The following is a 22,862-nucleotide window of genomic DNA, read 5'->3' on the forward strand; positions in this document are numbered from 1 at the left end:
GTGGTTAGGGCACCAGAGGAATCATCATCGGTGACATCAGGGATGGTGCGATTCATCTCAGGGGTGGGAATGATGGCTAGCTCCGACTGAGCTAGACACTGACTTGCAGCCTCAGCATCCTGGGAATGAGGGTGTAGGCCTATGCCTTGGTGGTGACCGTTGCTGGCTGGTGAAGGTGCGGTCACATCATCAGAGATAGATGAAGGCGAGTTGTACCGGGGAAGGCTGAGAGACATCGGAGGTGTGTGGGAAAGACGAATATCTACCTCTGGTGTAGGATCAGGACCATAGGTGTACGAAGGTCCATCACCAATTGTGATACTGCGCTTTGCGGGACGGATGGTAATGTCGTGCAACACTATGAACGGAATGCCTGCCTCAATTATAACATCCAGAGAGTCAACAACTAACCCTTCAAAGAGAAATGCCTTTCCATCTCTGGTAAGTGTGAGGCACGTCCCTCCAACAACTGCATACGGTGAAGGATGATCAACTGGAGAAGCCTCAAAAGAGTCCGAAGAAACACCTCCAAGACTCTTGAACACTGAATAGCCAATGAAGTTCTGTGGCGAACCACTGGCAAGAGTAACCCGGATAGTCTGCTGACCATGGTCAAGGTCAATGTAGGGCGACATACAAGCCTTTTCAGGCAACACTGAGGGACTAGCTACTGGAGACTGTGGCAACTGGTCAACCCGGAAGTGGAACTCATCCGACTCCGATGAGCCACTATCATAGCAAAAGGAATTTTCGTGAACCCCTATTGGCCAGTCTAAATCTGACATACCCTTTGCATCTCCAAGACTACTGTCTGGATCAGCAACACATACTCTAGTAGACAAGCAGACAATATCTGCAGCCAAAGCACTGTCATTAAGATCATCACAACATTCATCAACTTCGGAGAAATCACATTCTGACTCTAGCTCATCATAATCATCCAGATGATTGTCATATGGACACAGGGAATCAGAGTAGCCAAGGATGGAAGCCGCTTGGCGAGCACACGTAATGATATCTCTTTCATGCTCTGGCAGGAATGAGCAATCACTGATGAGATGCTGGTTCGGACGATTGGCAACGAGACATATTGGGCAACTGTGAACTTTATGTCTACCGGTAGAACGACTGGACTCACTAAAACTACTCATACACATAGGGACAGGATGTCTGCTGCTACATGTACTGGGAACGACTGCATCACACCGAGTAGCATGCAATACTCTATCATCATGGGGACGATGTTGGTTTGGGTCCCCGAAGGGCTCATCACAACTGTCATAACTTTCATCATCATAATCGTCACAGAAATCATCATAATCAAGACCGACATAATCATCTTCGGTCATCCATTCATTTCTGCTTTCATTTCTTTTGATTTGAATTGGCTCAGAATCATAAACACGGTAAGGTACCTGGTACATTGTACTTCTGGTTACAATACTGGTAGGGGCGGCCTCTCTCTCGGCCTGGGTGCGAGGTCGTTGCCTCAAAAGGGGACAGGGAACAGCCATTCAAGGGCTACGTATGGGACTACAGCAGATGCGAGCAAACCATAACTACCTATCACGACACGTTTTTGCCGACCAACTGGCTGCCATATCATGCATAAAATCCATCGGTAATGAGGGAAGAGCAGGGTACTTTATCCCATGTAGCTGCCACCACGCCATTAAAAGAACATCGTTCGGGGATGGATAACCAGTCACAATAGTTAAGGTTTAAGCAAACTTTATTATGCTCACGCAACACAAACTGCCGGCCGAAAGGGGCGAAGGTTGTACAACAACAATATAACATACATCTCAAACACTGCCCGAAAGAGGGCAGTATAACACACTGGCGCTGAATATTCCATGTGCTATTTCAGACGACATAAAAGATTTTGATAGAACGCCATCTAACCCACTATGGACTGTCACTCCCCTTTGATACTGCATTAAAATGAGATCAGAAGTATACAAAATTCAACTGAATCGGCTAACAAATAATTGCCTTCCATCTAAAGTTGTTGCCGAGATATTGATACATTGCAAGTATATTTTTGTCACTGTTTTATGTCAACAAATCAGTATGATCTCATCTTGAAATTGTACTATGACATAGGACGGATGTCTGGTAAACATGCACATTGATAAATAATGCATTATGTACAAACACAGAATACACCAGTTTCATACCTGTAAACAATGAGACCCAAGGGAGGGAAACATATTGGACTTAAAATCCCACAAATTGGATCATCATCAGATATTCACAAAAATAAGAAACTTGTAAAATAATGCTTATTTTACACTTAAAAATCTGAATTATGAATCAGGTGGGAATGATATGGGAATTTACTCACCAAGATACCACAGTACCTTTAACATTTGATTTACATTTTAAAGTTTTTTTTTTTAAGTACAATATTATACTCTTCTTAAAGGACCTACATGCCAGAGCCATCTCAGAAAATGCTAGAGGAAATCGCAGAAGGATTTCAAAGGAGATGGAATTTCCCACATTGCATCGGAGCTATCGATGGGAAACATGTAATCGTCCAATCTCCTCCCAACAGCGGATCTATCTTCTATAACTATAAGGGAACATATTCCCAAGTCCTTTTAGCACTAGTCGATCATGACTGCTGTTTCACAGCTGTAGATATCGGCGCCCATGGCTCACAGAGTGACGGTGGTATATTCGCAGCAAGTGAGCTTGGGAAATCCCTCAACAATGGCAGATTCCCTCACCCCAATCCCACAAGTCTCCCTGATGCTCAAAACCTAGGGCAACTTCCCTTTGTAATGATAGGGGATGAAGCCTTTCCCCTAAAGACTAATATCATGCGCCCATACCCCGGAAAACAACTCCCTGATGAGAAGCGCATATACAATTATCGTCTCTCAAGGTCACGCCGTGTAGTTGAGAACACTTTCGGGATTCTAGCCTCGAAGTGGCGAATCTATCACAGGCAAATTTAGTTGCACCCAAGCCAGGTGGATTCAGTTGTTAAGGCAACGTGTGCGCTCCACAACTTCATCAGGAGGAGTGCGTTCAAGGATGAAAGGCGTACCCACACTGAGACAGACACCAATGATGCAAGACCATGTCACAGCTTCCAGAACATCCAATCCACTGGGAATCATGCATCCAAGGATGCTCTAGCGATCCGAGAAAAGTTCACCGAATACTTTTCCTCCCCAGCAGGCGCAGTATCCTGGCAAACAAATGCATGTTTTGGAAAGTCCAAGTAAAGTAATTTGATAGTTGGTGTCTCTCTTGGCTTTAACATGAGATCATATACTGTAGAGAATTACATCCAAAAGATGGAAGTTTTGGGTCAAGCAGGATGTCTTTCATCTCCCTGAATGAACTTATTATTTTCTTGAGGTTGTAAAAAGCAATGGCTTGAATATGTTTCACTTGATGTTAAGGATCACATTTCAATTGAGATCCAGAATTCACATAATTTAAAAAGGCAAAGTAAATTATTTCCCTCTACAAAATGGTGATAAAATGAAAATAATTGGAAAAGAAATACCAGTCGTTTTCAATACTCAATATGAGAGACTTTATGTTTCTACAAATATCATTGACAGAAATGATCAATAATTCTTATTTCAATTATTAGACCTTAAAGCTTGCCTTCTAGCCACCCAACATAATTGAGGAAAAAATTATTGTTCCGATTGGTTTTAACATGCTTGTACATGTATATGTAAAAGAAAGAAATAAAGTTTCATAAATCGTGATGGGAGTACATTATACGATCACTCATTTAGATATTCAAAATGACTGGTTAAGAAAGGATTTCTCCCCCCCCCCCCTCAAAAAGTAAAATTTAATGTCATAACATCCTAATTTCTCTCCAATTTTTCATAAACGTTGCAGTATTCTGTAGGGGAAAATTGCCTTCCTGTGTAAATAACCCAGACCTCCAGTACTATTAATTCCTTTGTTCAGAGTATTTAGGAACAATAATACGTCAGGGTAGCGGACATGGTCAAAATAACATGTACTATGTCCTCTACACATCACATTACTTACTAATTTTCAGAAAATTTTCTATTAATTGCAAATTGGACGAAAACATGCTTTTGTTATAGCTACCATTGCAGATGACACGATATGTAGTACCGGTACAATTACAAAGACTTAATAATGTACTACGTATAGACTGATGTAAATTCTTCTCATTCATCCAGTCGAAGTACAAGATCAAAGATTAGTTGAATCAAGAAACTGGAAATAAACTCACTGTTGCGACGTTTCGCCAATCATCAATTGGCTTCTTCGGGCGAATGAAGCTCCCGATGATGGAATGGCCCTTAAATAGTGCGAGATTGTGCAGAGCGCACTGGACCTTGTCCAGCGCGCGAAAGACGGCTTGGGATTTTGCGAACGGCCCGGTCCCACGCGTGCGATAAATTGAAGCGGAGACCTCCTCTCTTGTTAAGTGTAGGTCTCTCCACACGTTCCCAGATGGCTTCCTTGACGCCCCTCTCAAACCACTTGGATTTTCTATCCAGAATAATCACTTGATTGGTGTTAAACGAATGTTTGCTGGCATTGATGTGTGTGTATACTGCTGAATCCGGGATGCTTTCTGAGTTGCTGGGTCTTCTGTGTTGGTTCATGCGAGCTTTTAGTGATTGTTGTGTCTCCCCTATGTAGAAATCATGGCAATCCTCCTGGGAACATCGGATGCCATAGACTACGTTTCTCTGTTTTTCTTTGGCGGCTCGGTCCTTGACGTGAACTAATCTCTGCCTTATGGTGTGTTGTGGAGCTTGAAGGCAGTAGTGATGCCCTGTTTCTGAAACAGCCTTTTGATCTTGTCCGACAGATCATGCACGTACGGGATAGTGTAGTAATGTTCAAAAATGTAGAAACGAGAGTTCACAAATGTACTACAAAAAAACACACACAATTGAGGTAAAACTTTGTTCACCAATTTGGTAACTTCAGCGTTCATAAATGAAGTAAACATTTGTTCACAAATATAGTAACACTACATTTATGAACAAAGTTTCACAACATTTTTGAACTTTCCTTTTTGGTCAATTACTTCATTTGTGAGCAAAGTTTTACTACATTGTGGGTTTTTACTACATTTGTGAACTTTTGACAAATAGTAATATTATTGCTATTTTATGAATCTCATTTCATGGCATTTTATTTTGGATGGTAAAAGGATTTAAGTTTTATTCTCTACAATTTTGAATTATCGAACAGAAATGACTTCTCATAATAAGTAAAAGGACCCAAGTCTTATAAGGACCATTTTGAGTTATGAAACATACATTATTCCTTTTAACATGTGAAAGGGTCCAAGTCGCATTCTCGGCTATTTTTAGTTCAGAAACAGAAATATTTTTTTCTCCATAATCAATGGGAGCCTTTTGCAAGATTCAAAAATAAGTGGAACAAGGGCCTAAGTCCAGATGTGTGTGATTTTTTAGCGATGGAGCAGAATTTATCTTTTTTTTTTTTCATGACAAGGACCGTCAAAAGCCTGTAATGAATTAATACGTTTGAAATATTTCTTCAAATACAGAAATTAGTAGTTAAAGAATCCAAGTCCAATTTTGCTGATTTTTAGATATGGAGAGGAACTTATCCTTTATTCATGATACGGAACATTGAAAGAATTTAATGAGAGATACGGTTACAAATTTTCTCTAAATGCAGCGAGTCATTTCTGTTTCTCAACTCGAAATCGCAGAGAATAGGACTTAAACTCTTTTACCATCCAAAATCAAATGACAGGAAATGAGATTCATAAAATAGCAATAACAGCACTATTTCTTTTTCAAAAGTTCACAAATGTAGTAACGTGAAATCAGAACTGTAGTAAAAACTCACAAATGTAGTAAAACATTGTTCACAAATAAAGTAATTGACCAAAAAGGAAAGTTCGCAAATGCAGGAAAATTTTGTTCACAAATGTAGTATTACTAGCTTACTACTACATATGTGTGAACTCTCCTTACTACACTCGTGAAAAATACTACATCTGTAGGGCAACTTAGATCAAATGCATTTACAGTGTGCAAAGGTGATCAATTTCAGCCTTATGAACCATTTGATAGATGTCGAATTTGAGTTGAGACTGGATGATGGGAGGGAGTTTGCCGATTGTTGCCGCAATTTCTTGAAAGAATGGGTCTACTGAAGTTGAAGGGAAACTCTCCTCTCCTCGTTCATTTGATCCTCTTTTCTACTGTGCATGTGCGCACAAATTATACAATCAATATGCCGAAATAAACACTTCATTAGGTACAGATGCGGGGAAAAAAAAAAACATGTCAAATACACATAGCCCGGCGGCTATTGAAACCATTGTTAAATTTTGTCAAAATGCGTGAAACATGAGCACTTTGGATATAAATAGATTTTTGATTTTATTTAATGATAATTCCAAACATTATCAGCATAATATGAATAATGATTATTGTTGTTATATTTGTTAATAAATTAGGAACAATGCTTTTACTTATTTGTATGATTAATCGTATACGTTTTAATGTATTTGTTTGAACTTATTTGTATGATGAATTGTATACGTTTTAATGTCATTATATGAAACGATAACTGCCTGTATTTATGGATTCTATTATAAAGATGAAATATAATTTTACAGAGTATTAAAAACTGAGTCTGAATTGCAAGGACATGAGTGACTGAATAGAATGTTTTGGTTTTTTTTTTGTATATAGTATTTGGTAGAATAAACACAGTCACAGAGTTTAATGTTTAAGAGTATTCCGTCTTTGTTTTCTACCGTTTGTCCCAGCCATTTGTACAGTAAGTTTGCTGTCGCTCAATTAAGAATCATTTCCCTGCTGGAAGAACCATTTTTTTTTAAATTAGAAGTTCAAAACTTTTCATATAAATGGCCATACAATATAAACATATTCACTGAAACTGATAATTTTGGTGGAAATTAAATTTGAAGTGTTTTTATATCCAATATTATAAACAGCCATTTCAACAAGTTATTCATGTCAGTTTGGTCGCACTCTTTCCGAGCCACTCTGTATTACCCTGAAAAGTAAATGGTTATAACATATACTCACTCTCGAACATGTATGTGTGGCAAGAGGAAGCTCATGACTGCAGTATACTTGTACGTCTTCGTGGTGCTTGCTGCATCCCCACTTCTCTTGTCCTTTTTCTTTCTCTCGTTTCTCTGGCAGGCATCTCGAAGATGTGTCCACTTTTTTTTGCAGCTTCACCTGTAATGAATATTTAAGTAAACATATGCATTTAGATATCTGTATGATACACTATTTTGAACACATGTGATTGGTGGGCAGCTTCAAAACGCAATGTGCGTTCCTTGGCTTGTCACATTGCCCTTTAGGGTGGATGTAAAAAGAGGCACTGTTTTCAAGACATACTGATATTCATTTCAATTTGTTTGATCTACTTATATTGATAAAGATTTGTATAAACCTACGAAAATAAGAATTCAAGCAAAGTAAACAAAAATATGTTAATGATAGTACATTAAATAATTCTTGTTCGTATACATGCTCGTAATTTTTTCAATTCAATTCAATTCAATAGTTTATTTATTTCCATCATCAAAAAGAAAAGAAAAGAAAAAGTTGACATGATCCAAAGTGATACAATTTCTTTTTCATTTCTCTTACACTCGTCTGATAAAGGATTTTTTTTAATACAATATAAAGTATATACGCGAATGATGTCGTAAAAAAGAAACAATGCACTTTGCCATGGCAACAAAAATAGTAAATAATCACAATGATGGAAAACAGTGTTCCACTAAAAAAGCCAAGCTTGTAAGACGTGGAACACTGGAACAAAACAACAACAGCATCAATTTGTTTTACCAATAAAACATATTCATTTTAAATTCTTCTATATACTATTGTACATTTTACTTATTGATATATGATGCTGATATTATGAACAATGCTTACTAGGATTTTAGAATGCAAACGTATAAACTATGTAACATATCACATTTGTGGCACAGACACTATGGGGCCAGGTATGCCAGGAAAATTGAACGGAAAGGAAGATATGCAATCGGCCACAAAAATCATAACGACGACAACAACAACAATAACACAAAACACAGAAATAACAGAACTTGAGGAAATGCACTCAGACAGATACTGGACAACGAAGAACGAGGAAAAAGGAGCAGGGAAGAATAGAGAAGGAAAAGGAGAGGGAAAAGGAGAGGGATTGAAAAGGTCTGTGGACACACTACAAAATCTCAAGGAAAAGTGAAACATGACGGGTTTTTTCATTGAACAGAATTAACTGGTATATTTAGAAAACAAATATTTTTTTGAGTTTATACTTAAATGTAATTAACTTCACAGATTCTTTTAGATCATTATCTAACCTATTCCAAAATCTGGGTCCGGTATAAACAAATGTATTTTGAGTGTGTACAGTTCTCACTAAGGGAAGATGAAATTCTTTAGATTGTCTCGTGGGATAATTATGTACGTGGCTGTTACAGTGAAATAAAGAATGAGATATTTTGGGTTGATGGTTGCAGTTGTAATTAAACATAAATTGACCAAGTTGAAACAAATACAACTCATATTTTCAGAATTTTGTGTTCAAGGAAGAGCTTGTCGGTATGTGCTCGGATATGAAGGTTAAAAACAATTCTGAGAGCCATCTTTTGCAGAAGAAAAAGTTTATCTAGCAATGTCGAATATGTATTCCCCCAAACAAGAATTCCGTAATTCAAGTACGGCAACAAAAAACTTAAATAAAGCGTAATCAAAGCCGAAGAAGGAAGATAGTATTTCAGTCTATTCATTATGCCTATGTTACGTGCAATTACATTACAAATATTGTTTATGTGACACCTCCATGATAACTTATTATCAACACAAACACCTAAGAATTTAATAGACGAAATCTCTTCTAGGGGAGTAGTGTCAAATATAACATTACCTGGTAATCTATCTAAAGAATTACTGAAAAACATATACTTTGTCTTCTCAATATTCAGTGACAATTTATTTGCATATATCCATTGTGAGACATTCTTCAATTCATAATTCACTGTACTAATTAAAGTATTAGGGTCAGGGTGGGAATAAAATAGATTGGAATCATCCGCGAATAATATGAAAGAGAGTTTATCTAAAGATCTATAAAAATCATTAATGTAAACTATAAATAACAGTGGGCCTAAAAAACTTCCTTGCGCAACACCACAGTCTACTTTCTTCATACAAGAATCAAAACTGTTCACATGTACATATTGATATCTGTCAGATAAATAACTCGTAAACCATTGCAAGGCTTTTCCGCGAATACCATAATGGGATAACTTAGAAGTATACCGTGATTAATCGTATCAAAAGCCTTGGAAAAGTCCAGGAAGATGCCTATTATATGTGAAAATGTATCAAGTGCATGTGTAATCTTTTCCACAAAGGTAAGTAAAGCGTGGGTGGTGTTGTGATTTTCTCTGAATCCAAATGAAAATTCGTAAATATATTACTCATATTAAAACATTTTACAGTTCGGATATATACTATTCTTTCCAAAATTTTAGAAATTGAAGTTAATAACGATATTGGTCTGTAATTATTGACAACATTCTTCTCCCCTTTCTTATATATAGGTAAAACTTTGGCAGTCTTCATCTGATGTGGTACAAGCCCAGTAATAAGTGATAAATTAATAATATATACTAAAGGATCTATCATTTGAAGAATTATATTTTTCAACAAATAATTATCGATTCCATCACAACCTGGGATTTTCCCTTCTTTCAAATTATAAATAATATCAATAACTTCTTCATTATACGTAGGGTCCAAAAATATAGTTTTAGGATTAGGTATATCTAAAAAATCATAAAACACTTTATTAGATGAAGGGATACTTTGTGATAAATTTTTCCCAATCGATGCAAAAAAAAATCATTAAAAATTTCGGCCATGCAAGCAGGTACATTGCTTGAGGTATTACCCCATCGTACTTCTGAAATACTAGATACATCATTAGATGTATTCATAACATCTTTTGTTTTCCAAGTATTCTTAATATCATTTTTATATTTCATTATCTGGTTGACATAAAATTTTCTCTTTTGTAAACGCAATAAATTAGTAAGCGTGTTTTTATAAGTCACATATTTTTGTCTATTTTTATCCGTAGGGTTACTCCTGTATTTATAAAACAAATTATTTTTTCTATTAACCGATCTTAAAAGTGATTGGTTTATCCACGGGAGTCTTGGAGTTCTTTTGTAACTACTTTTCCTTGTACAAAACGGAATATGTTCATCAATTTTGGAAGTGATAGTTTTCATAAAATAATCATGACACAAATCAAGATCGGTATTGTTGTATACAAAAAACCAATCAATATCATTTAAACTATTTTGCAAATTAATAAGATTATTGGTCGTAATCTTACGTCTCTGATAATTATTTTGCCTAGGAGATCATGAACAGTTTCGTCAACGACATTTTTTTTTGTCGTCAACAACATTTTCGTCAACGACATTTTTCGAAGAGTCTTCCTATTAAATTACATTGCAATTGGGCTACCACAGGTATTGCCATTTACAACTTTTCTTACTCATCTAGCTGTCTAGGGTATATAGATATTTATATGGAACATATCTTGACTGTAATGCATTTGGATCTGGATTCTGGAGCACATAAATTATATAAATTATTTAATCAAACTTCATAATCACACAAGTTAATGTAGTTAAAATTTGATTACCCACTATTCATTTCATGGACTAAATCATATGAGACGTCTCTATTGTCATGAATAAATAACCAACCAGATATCGCGTGTCCTGTCATGCTGTTGTGTCGAATCCAGTATACATTAAGCCAATATCAATGTTAACTTATACATGTAGTACTTCTAAATACGGGTCATTACAAGAAATTAGGAATCATGTGTGATATTTTGCCGTCCATATTATTTTTCATGTAAAATCCACATTTTATTTGGGTTCTGAGTATAAAGACTCAAGCAGTGGAGTTTATTATCCTTATGTTATGATTGCATTTTCGTTTTACTGTATTCTTTGAAAAAAAAAAGTTGCAGAAATAAATTGAATTGAATTGACCTGAACTGATTATTGAAAGGTGATGAAGAGCATTATATTGTATCCTGATGGTTATGTATATTAGTGGTGGATCCATTATTATGAAAAAAAGGGGGTTGAATCTTCAATTTTCCTGTGATACAAAAAAAAAAAAACATAGATGTGATGACTAAAAAATGAGGGAATCAGCCCGAAAAAGAAGGAGGGGGCACGGCCAATTTGCCCCTCTATCCTCTACTGTACATGTAGATCACTTAAAAATTTCACTTGACTATTTGCATCTCTATAAAGAAAAGGAAAGATTACTAACCACTGATCCCAAGTTTGTCGCCAATCTGGTTCCATACGTCCATTTTCTTCACACTTTCCTTGAACGAAGGCAACGACTTGTCGCATAGACAGGGGTTCTTCTCCACCTCGAAGATCAGTTCCTCCTCCATTTGGGTCCTTCATTTAAAAGCAAAATTATCAAGCAAAAAAAAAAAGTTATTGTCGCAAATCTCAACCTAAATATTTTATGGTAAGAACTCTAAATTAATTTTTTTTTCTTAATTCTGAATAATGCGTTATACACGCGAACAACAACAAAAAATAAAATGCCTGGTCTGAGTTCTCGCTCAAACTGTTAGATCTATGAGCAACAAAATAGGACTACCTTGAAAACTAATGTGAAATGATTAGTATACCCAACAGGGCGTACTCCCGAGTCCTGTTTTGATGGACATGAAAAGATGCCGTTTTACACTCATAAAAAAAAAAACTAACCTTACGTGCATTCACATTGCATTCGACACGACAGCACGACACGACACAACGACACGACACTTCGACACGACATTCGATTTTCCGTTCACACTATGCACGACACGCCCATAAATGTCGTGTTGGATGTCATTCGATTTGTAGTCCATCTAATACCGTTACCATGGCAACAAACAATGAAAATGGCGGCCCCCGTATTTGATGATGAGGAAGCTGCGATTATCGCCTGCTCGTATTTGTTTGTAGTAGGAAGAAGAGAATGGGTGCATGAGATAAACCAAAAAAGGTCATCGCTGGGGGAATATTCCCACTTGGTGAGAGAATTACTGAGTCATGAAGACAGGTTTTATGGTTACTTCAGAATGGGTGTGGACGAGTTCACGCAACTCCATCACCTCATCAGTGACGACAAAGAGAAGCAATCCACCACTTTCCGAGCGGCAATATCTTCCCTCGAGAGAACGGCAATTTGCTGATGAATTATTATAAAAAGATGCTCCATCCACCTTCGTAGATAATTAATGAATGTTACACTTTTTGAATAAGATTAAAATATAATGTATATTTACTGACACTCTGTAGTATTTTGTGTTCTTTGTTTCATACACGTGCAGGCACACACACACACGCACATATACACATACACATACACACGAACACACGCTCATACACATACACACATACACGCACATTTGTTTCATCGCTGGATATGGGTACAGTTGCTAACAGATCATGATGAACACCAACATTCTATATGTCACGGGATTGCAATCATTGGAAACCTGTGACGTACAAGTCAAATCGTTCTGTGCGAGCTTGAAACATCATTGGAGATGAGAAATTAATAAGACTGACTTTAGCCATTCATCACATTTTTGGTTACTACGTTGTTTTAATCTCCCTAAATATGCAAACGAACAAACAAGCAAACACTGATCGTTATGAGATCAACTCAGATCACATTACACTTCAGAGTAAAATTCATAAACAAAACGAAAGAAATGCAATTTTACATTTTCACAGAATAGGCCTATATTTCAATGTTAATTGAAAGGGCATAAAATCACCAAATAAATTTACAGGTTAGATTCAACAGTGGCACTGAGTCTGATTCTAGTGGGACATTGAATTTTAATAGTCCTATATACAAGTACATGTATTTTCTTTTCCCATATATACAGCAATTAGACTGATTTCTCTCAAACCAACTTTCTGAATATTCCATGTGCTATTTCAGACGACATAAAAAATTTTGATAGAACGCCATCTAACCCACTATGGACTGTCACTCCCCTTTGATACTGCATTAAAATGAGATCAGAAGTATACAAAATTTAATTGAATCGGCTAACAAATAATTGCCTTCCAGCTAAAGTTGTTGCGGAGATATTGATACATTGCAAGTATATTTTTGTCACTGTTTTATATCAACAAATCAATATGATCTCATCTTGAAATTGTACTATAACATAGGACGGATGTCTGGTAAACATGCACATTGATAAATACTGCATTATGTACACAGAATACACCAGTTTCATACCTGTAAACAATGAAACCCAAGGGAGGGAAACATATTGGACTTAAAATCCCACAAATTGGATCATCATCAGATATTCACAAAAATAAGAAACTTGTAAAATAATGCTTACCTTACACATAAAAAATCTGAATTATGAATCAGGTGGGAATGATATGGGAATTTACTCACCAAGATACCACAGTACCTTTAACATCTGATTTACATTTTAAAGTTTTTTTTTAGTACAATATTATACTCTTCTTAAAGGACCTATGTCAACCTAGAGCATTTGCTTATTATAACCCACCTCTCTATTCATACCTTTTCAACATCTAGATCAAATGTAGTCTAAAAGATCTGCGTGTTATAAGTAGTCTCAAAATGCTCGAGCCATTCGTTCCTATAACATATTAAAATTTTCTCTGTGACAAAGTTATACATCTGCAAGTGAGACTTTAAATTGTTTTTACAGTCCAATGTTACATTGGCTCATGTGAATTGTTCAGATACTGTAGGCAAAAATGTTTGAGAACGATGAAATTGTTCCCTACTTCGGTATGAGTTAATCTTTGTTAATTGAAACAATGAATGGTATATTGAAAATATGTAAATTGTTCTTTACATCTGAAAAATATTTTGGGGCAATATCCCTGAATGACTTTTTCGGGGTGGGGAAGATAAAGTTCATGGACCACAAACAAAATTAATAAATGTATACTTTAATATTCTTCGTACAGATACTTGGCAACAGGTGACTCATTTGCAACTATCGCATATATAGGTTTTCCCGGTCAATTTCATACTTTTGTCATTCAAGTTCCTGTTCCGAGCATTCGATTTCACGCATTCCACGCTCGCAGCACTGAATCAGCAATCAAATTCAAAATCCGGTCATTTGAATTCACTATCCGAGCATTCAAATTCACTGTCGGAGCATTCAAATTCACTTTCGGAACATTCAAATTCACTATAGGAGCATTCAAATTTAAGAGAGGAGCACGCATTTCATCTATGAGCATTCAAATTCATGTCAAGCTGGCGACGGAATCTCGTCAGTCATTCAAATTCGTGAATAGGCAACCATGTTCCAAATAACTGCATTCAATTTAAAAGAAGTCCTGAATTTAGTTAGTTTGGGACCGTGTATGCATGTGGTTCTCATTTGGCTTTGAATATATTGGGACTTATGATGATTATTTATTTTGCAGTAGAGGTCCACTTGTTCATTGACAATTTTGAACTCGCGCTTAGCAAAAAGGAATATAATAATAATAATACAGGGTACTTATAATGCGCCAGTTCCACATAGTTAACGTGCTCAAGGCGCAGTAGAAGAAGTAAGTCATGAAATACAACTACAAATACAAATACATATACATGATATACAGGCACATGTCCCTCGGATTGGACATGAAATGGAGGTCCCATGTGTGAGAGAGTCACAACTCATGCACGTAAAAGATCCCACTTCATTTATTCATCGCAAAGAGCAGTACATCCAACTGGACCCCATATGGAAGACCAGCTATTGCAGCTGAATATGGGTTATCCAGCCATCTTCTTTAATGGAAAATTAAACCAAAAAAAAAAAAAAACACCAAACATTAGGCACTGTATAGGCCTACAGACGAGCATAATACGGCGGGTTGGTTGACACTTTCGAGAAAAAAAAATTTCGACTATATTGAAACTGATGTATGAACATTTTATACGTCTTGTTTGTTGTGTATTGCTATCTTATTGATTTACTTTTGAGGGACTATGTGAGATCATTGTGTGTCAGTTTGTCTTTAAATTGATGAATTGTCATTATGTGGTTGGTGTTGGGGCGTTGTCAGCATGAAGTATCATCAAGAAATATGATTAAATTGACGTTGTGTTGTTTGGATGCACTGCTGATAAGACATTACAATTTGAAATTTATTGAGATGAAAAACAGCGAATACATGAACAGAGAACAATGCAGAACCTGGGTATTGCGCGAAGGCGTAAAACTCACAGAGGGAGGAGACGGAGAAAAATTAACAACGACCCGGTAGTCATCACAAAAAAGGCCAAGTCATCTGTCAATACTTCTGATCATATTGAAACTCATACGGTTGATGGATCAGTGCACATGAACACTCATCAAGACATTGGACACCCCATTGAGATTATACTGCGTCACCGTTTTCGGCCTCTTAATTTTGGCAACAACAAAAGGACTTCTCACAATGTTATCCCTTTGCAATGCATCAACACCTACAAATGCAGGTTCCCCTCCTTCCTTCTAACAAATACTCGATCACTGAGCAACAAAATTGACGAATTCTGTGCCACTGTCAAGGTCCATGGAGCATCATTGCTGCAATTACGGAAACCTGGTTCTCGGAGACAAATCATGCTGATGCAAACCTTATGGACGGCTACAATCTCTTCCATAAAGACAGGTCTGCAAGACGTGGTGGTGGCGTCGCCCTCTACGTCAGGAATGACATTCCTGCGACCATCTACGGAATTGATCTCACTCCAGGTAATCTCGAAGTTCTATGGGTTAAAATGAATCTCCGTCGTTATGTAAAGCAACCTATCGATCTCTTTACTTGTGTTGTCTACTCACCCCCTGCATCTCCTCTCAAGGATGAAATCGTCAACTATCTGATCATTATGACCGATAGCATTCGGAACTCCTTCTCCAATGCGTCAATAATGGTCTTAGGCGATTTCAATGACTTGGATACCTACCAATTTTCTGGACAGCTTGGATTTCAGCAGTTGGTCAATCAGTCTACAAGAAACAACAGTCTCCTAGACATGATATCCACAGATTCTGGGGAGAACTTCAGAGAGCCTATTGTGACAGCACCAATTGGCCGTTCTGATCATGCGACTATCGTCCTGTTACCACACTCTTGCGTAGCTAAGTCTGTAATTAGACGCAGTTATCGTCCTTTGCGAGACTCATGTGTGCGCTCCTTTGGCCGCTGGATCACCGAATTCAATTTTGATGAGATATCACAACTACATTCTCCGGAGGACATGGCCCAATATCTTAATACCGTGCTCTCACAGGCTTACAGGAAATATTTTCCTCTTGTGATCTGCAAACGTGTAAAAACCGATAAACCCTGGATAACTAATGGTCTAAAATCGCTCATCCGAAAAAGACAGCATGCCTATAATAGAGGAGACTCTGTCACATTTCGCTCTCTACGAAATCGCGTCTCACGTGATATCAAGAAACGGAAGGCTGCCTTCTATGACTCAAAGATCACTACCTTGAAAAGCTCTAATCCAGGAAAATGGCACCGCAGAATTCGATCAATGGCTGGTATGATCACGAAACCAACCATCAGCTTTCCGGACGGATTTGGTGAGAATGATTTCCAACGAGCTTCGTTTGTCAACAATTTCTTTGCAGAGATATGCAGAGATCTGCCTGAACTTGACACATCTTCATGTCCAACCTTTCTCCCTGCAAGACAACCACTTCCGCTTATTCCTCGGCTCGAAGTCTACAAGGAACTGAAGCGACTCGATCCAACGAAAGCTGTCCACCCAGACGACATTCCCATGAGGTTGATTTGTGAATTCGCTTTTGAGATTTCGGCACCACTTACCAACATTTTCAATGCCGTCTTCACTTCAGGGGTGTTTCCTCTTTGTTGGAAATCATCTGTCGTGACACCAATACCGAAGAAGTTACCGGTTTCTGGCTGCACCGATTTGAGACCAATATCGATTACACCCGTGTTTTCCCGTGTATTTGAAACCTTTGTCGTGCAGCATTTGATGAGAGATCTGGCACCTCACCTAGATAATCGTCAGTTTGGGAATATTCGCGGTAGCTCAACAACACACAACCTTGTAAGCTTAATCGATACAATTTTGAAGGGCCTGGAGAAAGTCAATCATTGCGCGACACTTTGCACAATCAATTTCTCGAAGGCATTTGACCGAGTGAATCACAACATCATCATTCGCAAACTCATCGAGTATGGTGTTGATGAAGCTCTTCTTCCAGCCATTTGCAGTTTCCTGAGTAATCGCACCCAGGCGGTAAGAATTGGCTCTGCTATCTCGAATATGAAAACCTTGTCCTGTGGCGTGCCGCAAGGAACCAAGATGGGACCCGTCCTGTTCTTAACGCTGGTCAATGACGCTGCATGTTACACGGATAATCGCTGGAAATACGTTGATGATTTGAGCATCCTTGAAATCCGTCCGTCCACAGCAGTTTCCCTTTTATAGAGAAATCTAAATGATCTTGCTGGTTGGTGTCTTGGAAACGATGTTAAAATCAATGTGTCTAAGAGCCATGCAATGACCTTCAATTTCAGCAGACATGAGATCCATCAAGTGCCCTTGGATATCAATGGTGTGCCCCTGGAGGAAACTGCGTGTCAGAAGATTCTTGGTGTTACCCTTCAGTCAAACCTTAAGTGGGACACGCAAGTCGCTGATATATCAAAGGCGGGGAGGAGACTCTTCATTCTTTGCCGTCTGCGTAGGTGTTGTGTGAGCCGGGCTGACCTGATTACTATCTACATATCTTACATTCGTCCTCTTCTTGAGTACGCTTTACCTCTCTGGGCACCTAATATAACCAAAGGACAGGCTAATGCCTTGGAAAGAGTTCAGAAACGCGTTTATCGCATCATCCTAGGCAATGAATACACCTCGTACGAAAACGCTCTCAATGAATTACAAATTCCACGCTTAACGTCCCGGTATGAGCAGCTCCTCCTTTCATTCGGACAGGGTCTTCTCCATTCCCCCCGCCATAGAGACTTCTTGCCACCTTCACGGAATCAGATCTCCACACGCCAACTTCGCAATTCTCATGCCCTGAACACTCCTTTCTGTAGAACTGAACGTTATCGTAGATCCACTATTCCGTCTGTAGTTCGCCTTCTTAATAAACAATAAGTTTTTATGATATTTAGTTTGTTATAGTTGTTTTATGTATGTTGTATGTGATAGTTGAAGGACTGGTTGTTCCCTATATTCCTTCACATATGTTTGCTGTACTCCCTATATTTTTTTCTCAAATTCCTTTTCCTCCTTAACCACAAAATTAGTAACTGATTTATGAAAAGGTCATTTTTGTTGGTCTATAGAAGCCTTTTAGGCTTAACTTCTTTTTTTTTCTACCCTTTTCATCAGACTGCATTTCAAGGTACATACATTGTATCTCTTAATCTTCATGACTTATGAGATACATTGCAATATTGGTACATCCAAGTATTATGTGCATGAAAGTGCAATTTTGAATCTATTGTATAAACACATGTTTATAAATTTAGTTAAAATTATTTTTGTAATTGTTTTATATTTGTATGTGAAAGTTGCAAGACTGGTAGTTCCAAATTTTCTTCCATACATGTACATATTTGCTGTACAAGTACTCCCTATGTTTGTTTTTTTTTATATTATTTTCTCTTTTTTACCACAAAACCAGTATAAATGATATATGAAAAGGTCGTTTTTGTTTGTCCAGAAGCCTTTCAGGCTTTACTTCTTCCTTTTACCCTTTTTATCAGACTGCATTTTAATGTATATCTCTTTTACTCATTATGATGTATATGGTACATGGACATCTTGGTATACGTATGCAAGCATAATTATATATGCGGATATATGAAAGTGCAATTCTGAATCTATTGTATAATCATATGTTTATAAATTTTTTTATAAAATTTGTTGAAAGTAATGAAGTCAGATTGTAATATAGTGTATCTGATGTTTGTCTATGTATTATAGATTTTAATATGATATAATATAGCAAAATGAAACTGTAATATTTGATGAAATATATCATTATGTTAGGTGTTTTTGGTGTTTAATAATTTTATTGACTTTTTTTTTCAAAATTTTGGTTGTACTAGCTGGATGGTCGGTATAAAGTTTTGGAGCTGCTGTGCAATAACTTCTCCTTTTTGTTTTATTACACCCTGCATATGTATTTTTGATGTTGTTGCTTAGATTAAGGGTTTTTATAAATATTCATAATCCAGTGTTGTAAAGAAAGGTGATTGCACTGATGTAGTTTTTTTTTCTCTGTTGTTGTACTGTATATGTATTTCTTTTTTGTTGATTTACATCGATAAATGTATGATTTAATGTATAATTTTTCAATGTTTGTTGTAAGCACCTTATCATTTGTGAGATACTTTGATTTTTGTCTATATACACTGTACATGTACTCTGTAAACTGAATGAACTTCAGCCTCTGGGCTGCCAATTTCAGGAACAATAAACCTCATCAATACAATTCAATTCAATTCAACCTGTAAACAATCATAATTACACTACATGCAAACCTTCATTGATTGTGCTGGCCCTTTTTCCTTTCTTAAAAGTCTACTCCATTTTCCTCGTTAAATTGATTGCACGAAGTAGGAACTTGATCGCCTAAAAATGAATTTGAAAGCTCCAAACAAGCTCACAGGGACTATCACATGACTATCGCATGAATTTGAATGTACAAGTAGAGGAAAGTCGGTGCTCGCATTTTGAAATTGAATGCCCAATTGTGAATTTGATTTCACGAAAACGAAATAGAACGCCCATAAATGAAATTGATCGCTCGGATTCTGAATTTGAATGCCAGAATATTTTCGCGTACGTGCGCTGTGTGAATTTGAATGCACATTAATGAATTTGAGTGACAAAAGTATGAAATTGACCGGGAAAACCTATAGTTTCCGTGTGGGTATTTCAACAGTGCACAACATTGTCAAAGATGTCTGCGAGGCGATGTGGCCAAGATTACAGCCTCTCTACATGCCAGAGCCATCTCAGAAAATGCTAGAGGAAATCGCAGAAGGATTTCAAAGGAGATGGAATTTCCCACATTGCATCGGAGCTATCGATGGGAAACATGTGATCGTCCAATCTCCTCCCAACAGCGGATCTATCTTCTATAACTATAAGGGAACATATTCCCAGGTCCTTTTAGCACTAGTCGATCATGACTACTGTTTCACAGCTGTAGATATCGGCGCCTATGGCTCACAGAGTGACGGTGGTATATTCGCAGCAAGTGAGCTTGGGAAATCCCTCAACAATGGCAGATTCCCTTTCCCCAATCCCACAAGTCTCCCTGAAGCTCAAAACCTAGGGCAACTTCCCTTTGTAATGGTAGAGGATGAAGCCTTTCCCCTAAAGACTAATATCATGCGCCCATACCCCGGAAAACAACTCCCTGATGAGAAGTGCATGTACAATTATCGTCTCTCAAGGTCACGCCGGGTAGTTGAGAACACTTTCGGGATTCTAGCCTCGAAGTGGCGAATCTATCACAGGCAAATTCAGTTGCACCCAAGCCAGGTGGATTCAGTTGTTAAGGCAACGTGTGTGCTGCACAACTTCATCAGGAGGAGTGCGTTGAAGGATGAAAGGCGTACCCACACTGAGACAGACACCAATGATGCAAGACCATGTCACAGCCTCCAGAACATCCAATCCACTGGGAATCATGCATCCAAGGATGCTCTAGCGATCCGAGAAAAGTTCACCGAATACTTTTCCTCTCCAGCAGGCGCAGTATCCTGGCAAACAAATGCATGTTTTGGAAAGGCCAAGTAAAGTAATTTGATAGTTGGTGTCTCTCTTGGCTTTAACATGAGATCATATACTGTAGAGAATTACATCCAAAAGATGCAAGTTTTGGGTCAAGCAGGATATCTTTCATCTCCCTGAATGAACTTATTATTTTCTTGAGGTTGTAAAAAGCAATGGCTTGAATATGTTTCACTTGATATTAAGGATCACATTTCAATTGAGATCCAGAATTCACATAATTTAAAAAGGCAAAGTAAATTATTCCCCTCTACAAAATGGTGATAAAATGAAAATAATTGGAAAAGATATACCAGTCGTTTTAAATACTCAATATGAGGGACTTTATGTTTCTACAAATATCATTGACAGAAATGATCAATAATTCTTATTTCAATTATTAGACCTTAAAGCTTGCCTTCTAGCCACCCAACATAATTGAGGAAAAAATCATTGTTCCGATTGGTTTTAACATGCTTGTACATGTTTATGTAAAAGAAAGAAATAAAGTTTCATAAATCGTGATGGGAGTACATTATACGATCACTCATTTAGATATTCAAAATGACTGGTTAAGAAATGATTGCTCCTCCTCCCCCCCCCCCCCCTCAAAAAGTGAAGTTTAATGTCACAACATCCTAATTTCTCTCCAATTTTTCATAAATGTTGCACTTTTCTGTAGGGGAAAATTGCCTTCCTGTGTAAATAACCCAAACCTCCAGTACTGTTAATTCCTTTGTTCAGAGTATTTAGGAACAATAATACGTCAGGGTAGCGGACATGGTCAAAATAATATGTACTATGTCCTCTACACACCATATTACTTACTATTTTTCAGAAAATTTTCTATTGCAAATTGGACGAAAATATGCTTGTATTATAGCTACCATTGCAGATGACACGATACAATATATTATGTAGTACAATTACAAAGACTTAATAACGTACTACGTGTACACATATGTATATAAAGTGTGACGGATAAGGTAAATCATTGAGGAATCGACAGAACAGTTACACTGTGTGCTACCATTTCCACTCTAAGTTGAAACAACTGGTGTATTAATTATGGAGAACTCCCCATATTGATCTTGTAATTTAAAAGATAACTACTATACCAGTTCGATTGCTGTGCAGTCGATGGTGATGCCTCTGCCTTAATTTTCATTAATTGATACAAAGGCAGTCAAAACATCCCTTCAAATTCACATTATGAAGCTCAAAGACCTTTGACCTTGAAAGCGGACCCGTGAAAAATCACAACATCATGGATGTTATTGTCTTTTGGTGTTATTCTATCAAATTTTACATCCACTAAAAATTTCAACGCAAAATAATGGCCCCAAAATGCCTTTTCAGCAAGATTTCTGTTTACAACCTTTCAGCTAAAGTTCAGTGACCTTGAATCTTGAATGAATAACTCGGGTATGAACTATGAACTAACATTTATATGTATGTAAAGTAGTCATGTCCTCCAATGACGTTCAATGTCCACATGCCCTGGTGCATTTCTCTCACTGTACAAATGTTAATACTAGGTGTTTAAAAAAAAACCACTTTTGATCATTAATAGCTCAAAAAGTCGATAACATTGACAATTTTAAACAATTTTTGAGACATTGTTTGCTTGCAAAACTAATGCATATTTATTTATAATTTATCGTTGAATTTAAAAATTATGTATCAAATGTTGGTGTTTTTCCTGGCTCTGTACAACAGATAATTTAACACAGGTCAATGGTGTGTGCATAACAAATCCTCCAATTCAGATGATTCTTTTGGTTCCTGACTCCAAGAGATTATCATATCCACTCAAATTCAATGATCTATTGATTAATGCTCCCTGAAATCCAAATGCATGTCGCTTTCTTTTGATCTGTATAAGCATAAAAATCCCATATCTTAGGACTTAAGAGTACAGAATTGTGTCATACTTGTATATTTTATATTATTTTTTCAATAATTTTGTCA

At 37.1% G+C, this 22,862-nt stretch overlaps 1 protein-coding gene across 1 annotated transcript; it reads left to right on the plus strand.

The window, feature by feature from the left end:
* Positions 1-13,870: 13,870 nt before the first annotated feature.
* On the plus strand, positions 13,871-20,918 carry LOC140235304 (uncharacterized). Its single transcript, XM_072315332.1, has 3 exons — positions 13,871-13,904; positions 15,676-15,861; positions 20,056-20,918. Exons 1-3 carry the CDS (start codon positions 13,871-13,873, stop codon positions 20,916-20,918), a joined length of 1,083 nt encoding a protein of 360 aa, XP_072171433.1.
* Positions 20,919-22,862: the final 1,944 nt, after the last annotated feature.

This window comes from Diadema setosum, chromosome 11, assembly GCF_964275005.1.
Source record: "Diadema setosum chromosome 11, eeDiaSeto1, whole genome shotgun sequence".
NCBI classification, from domain to species: Eukaryota; Metazoa; Echinodermata; class Echinoidea; order Diadematoida; family Diadematidae; genus Diadema; species Diadema setosum.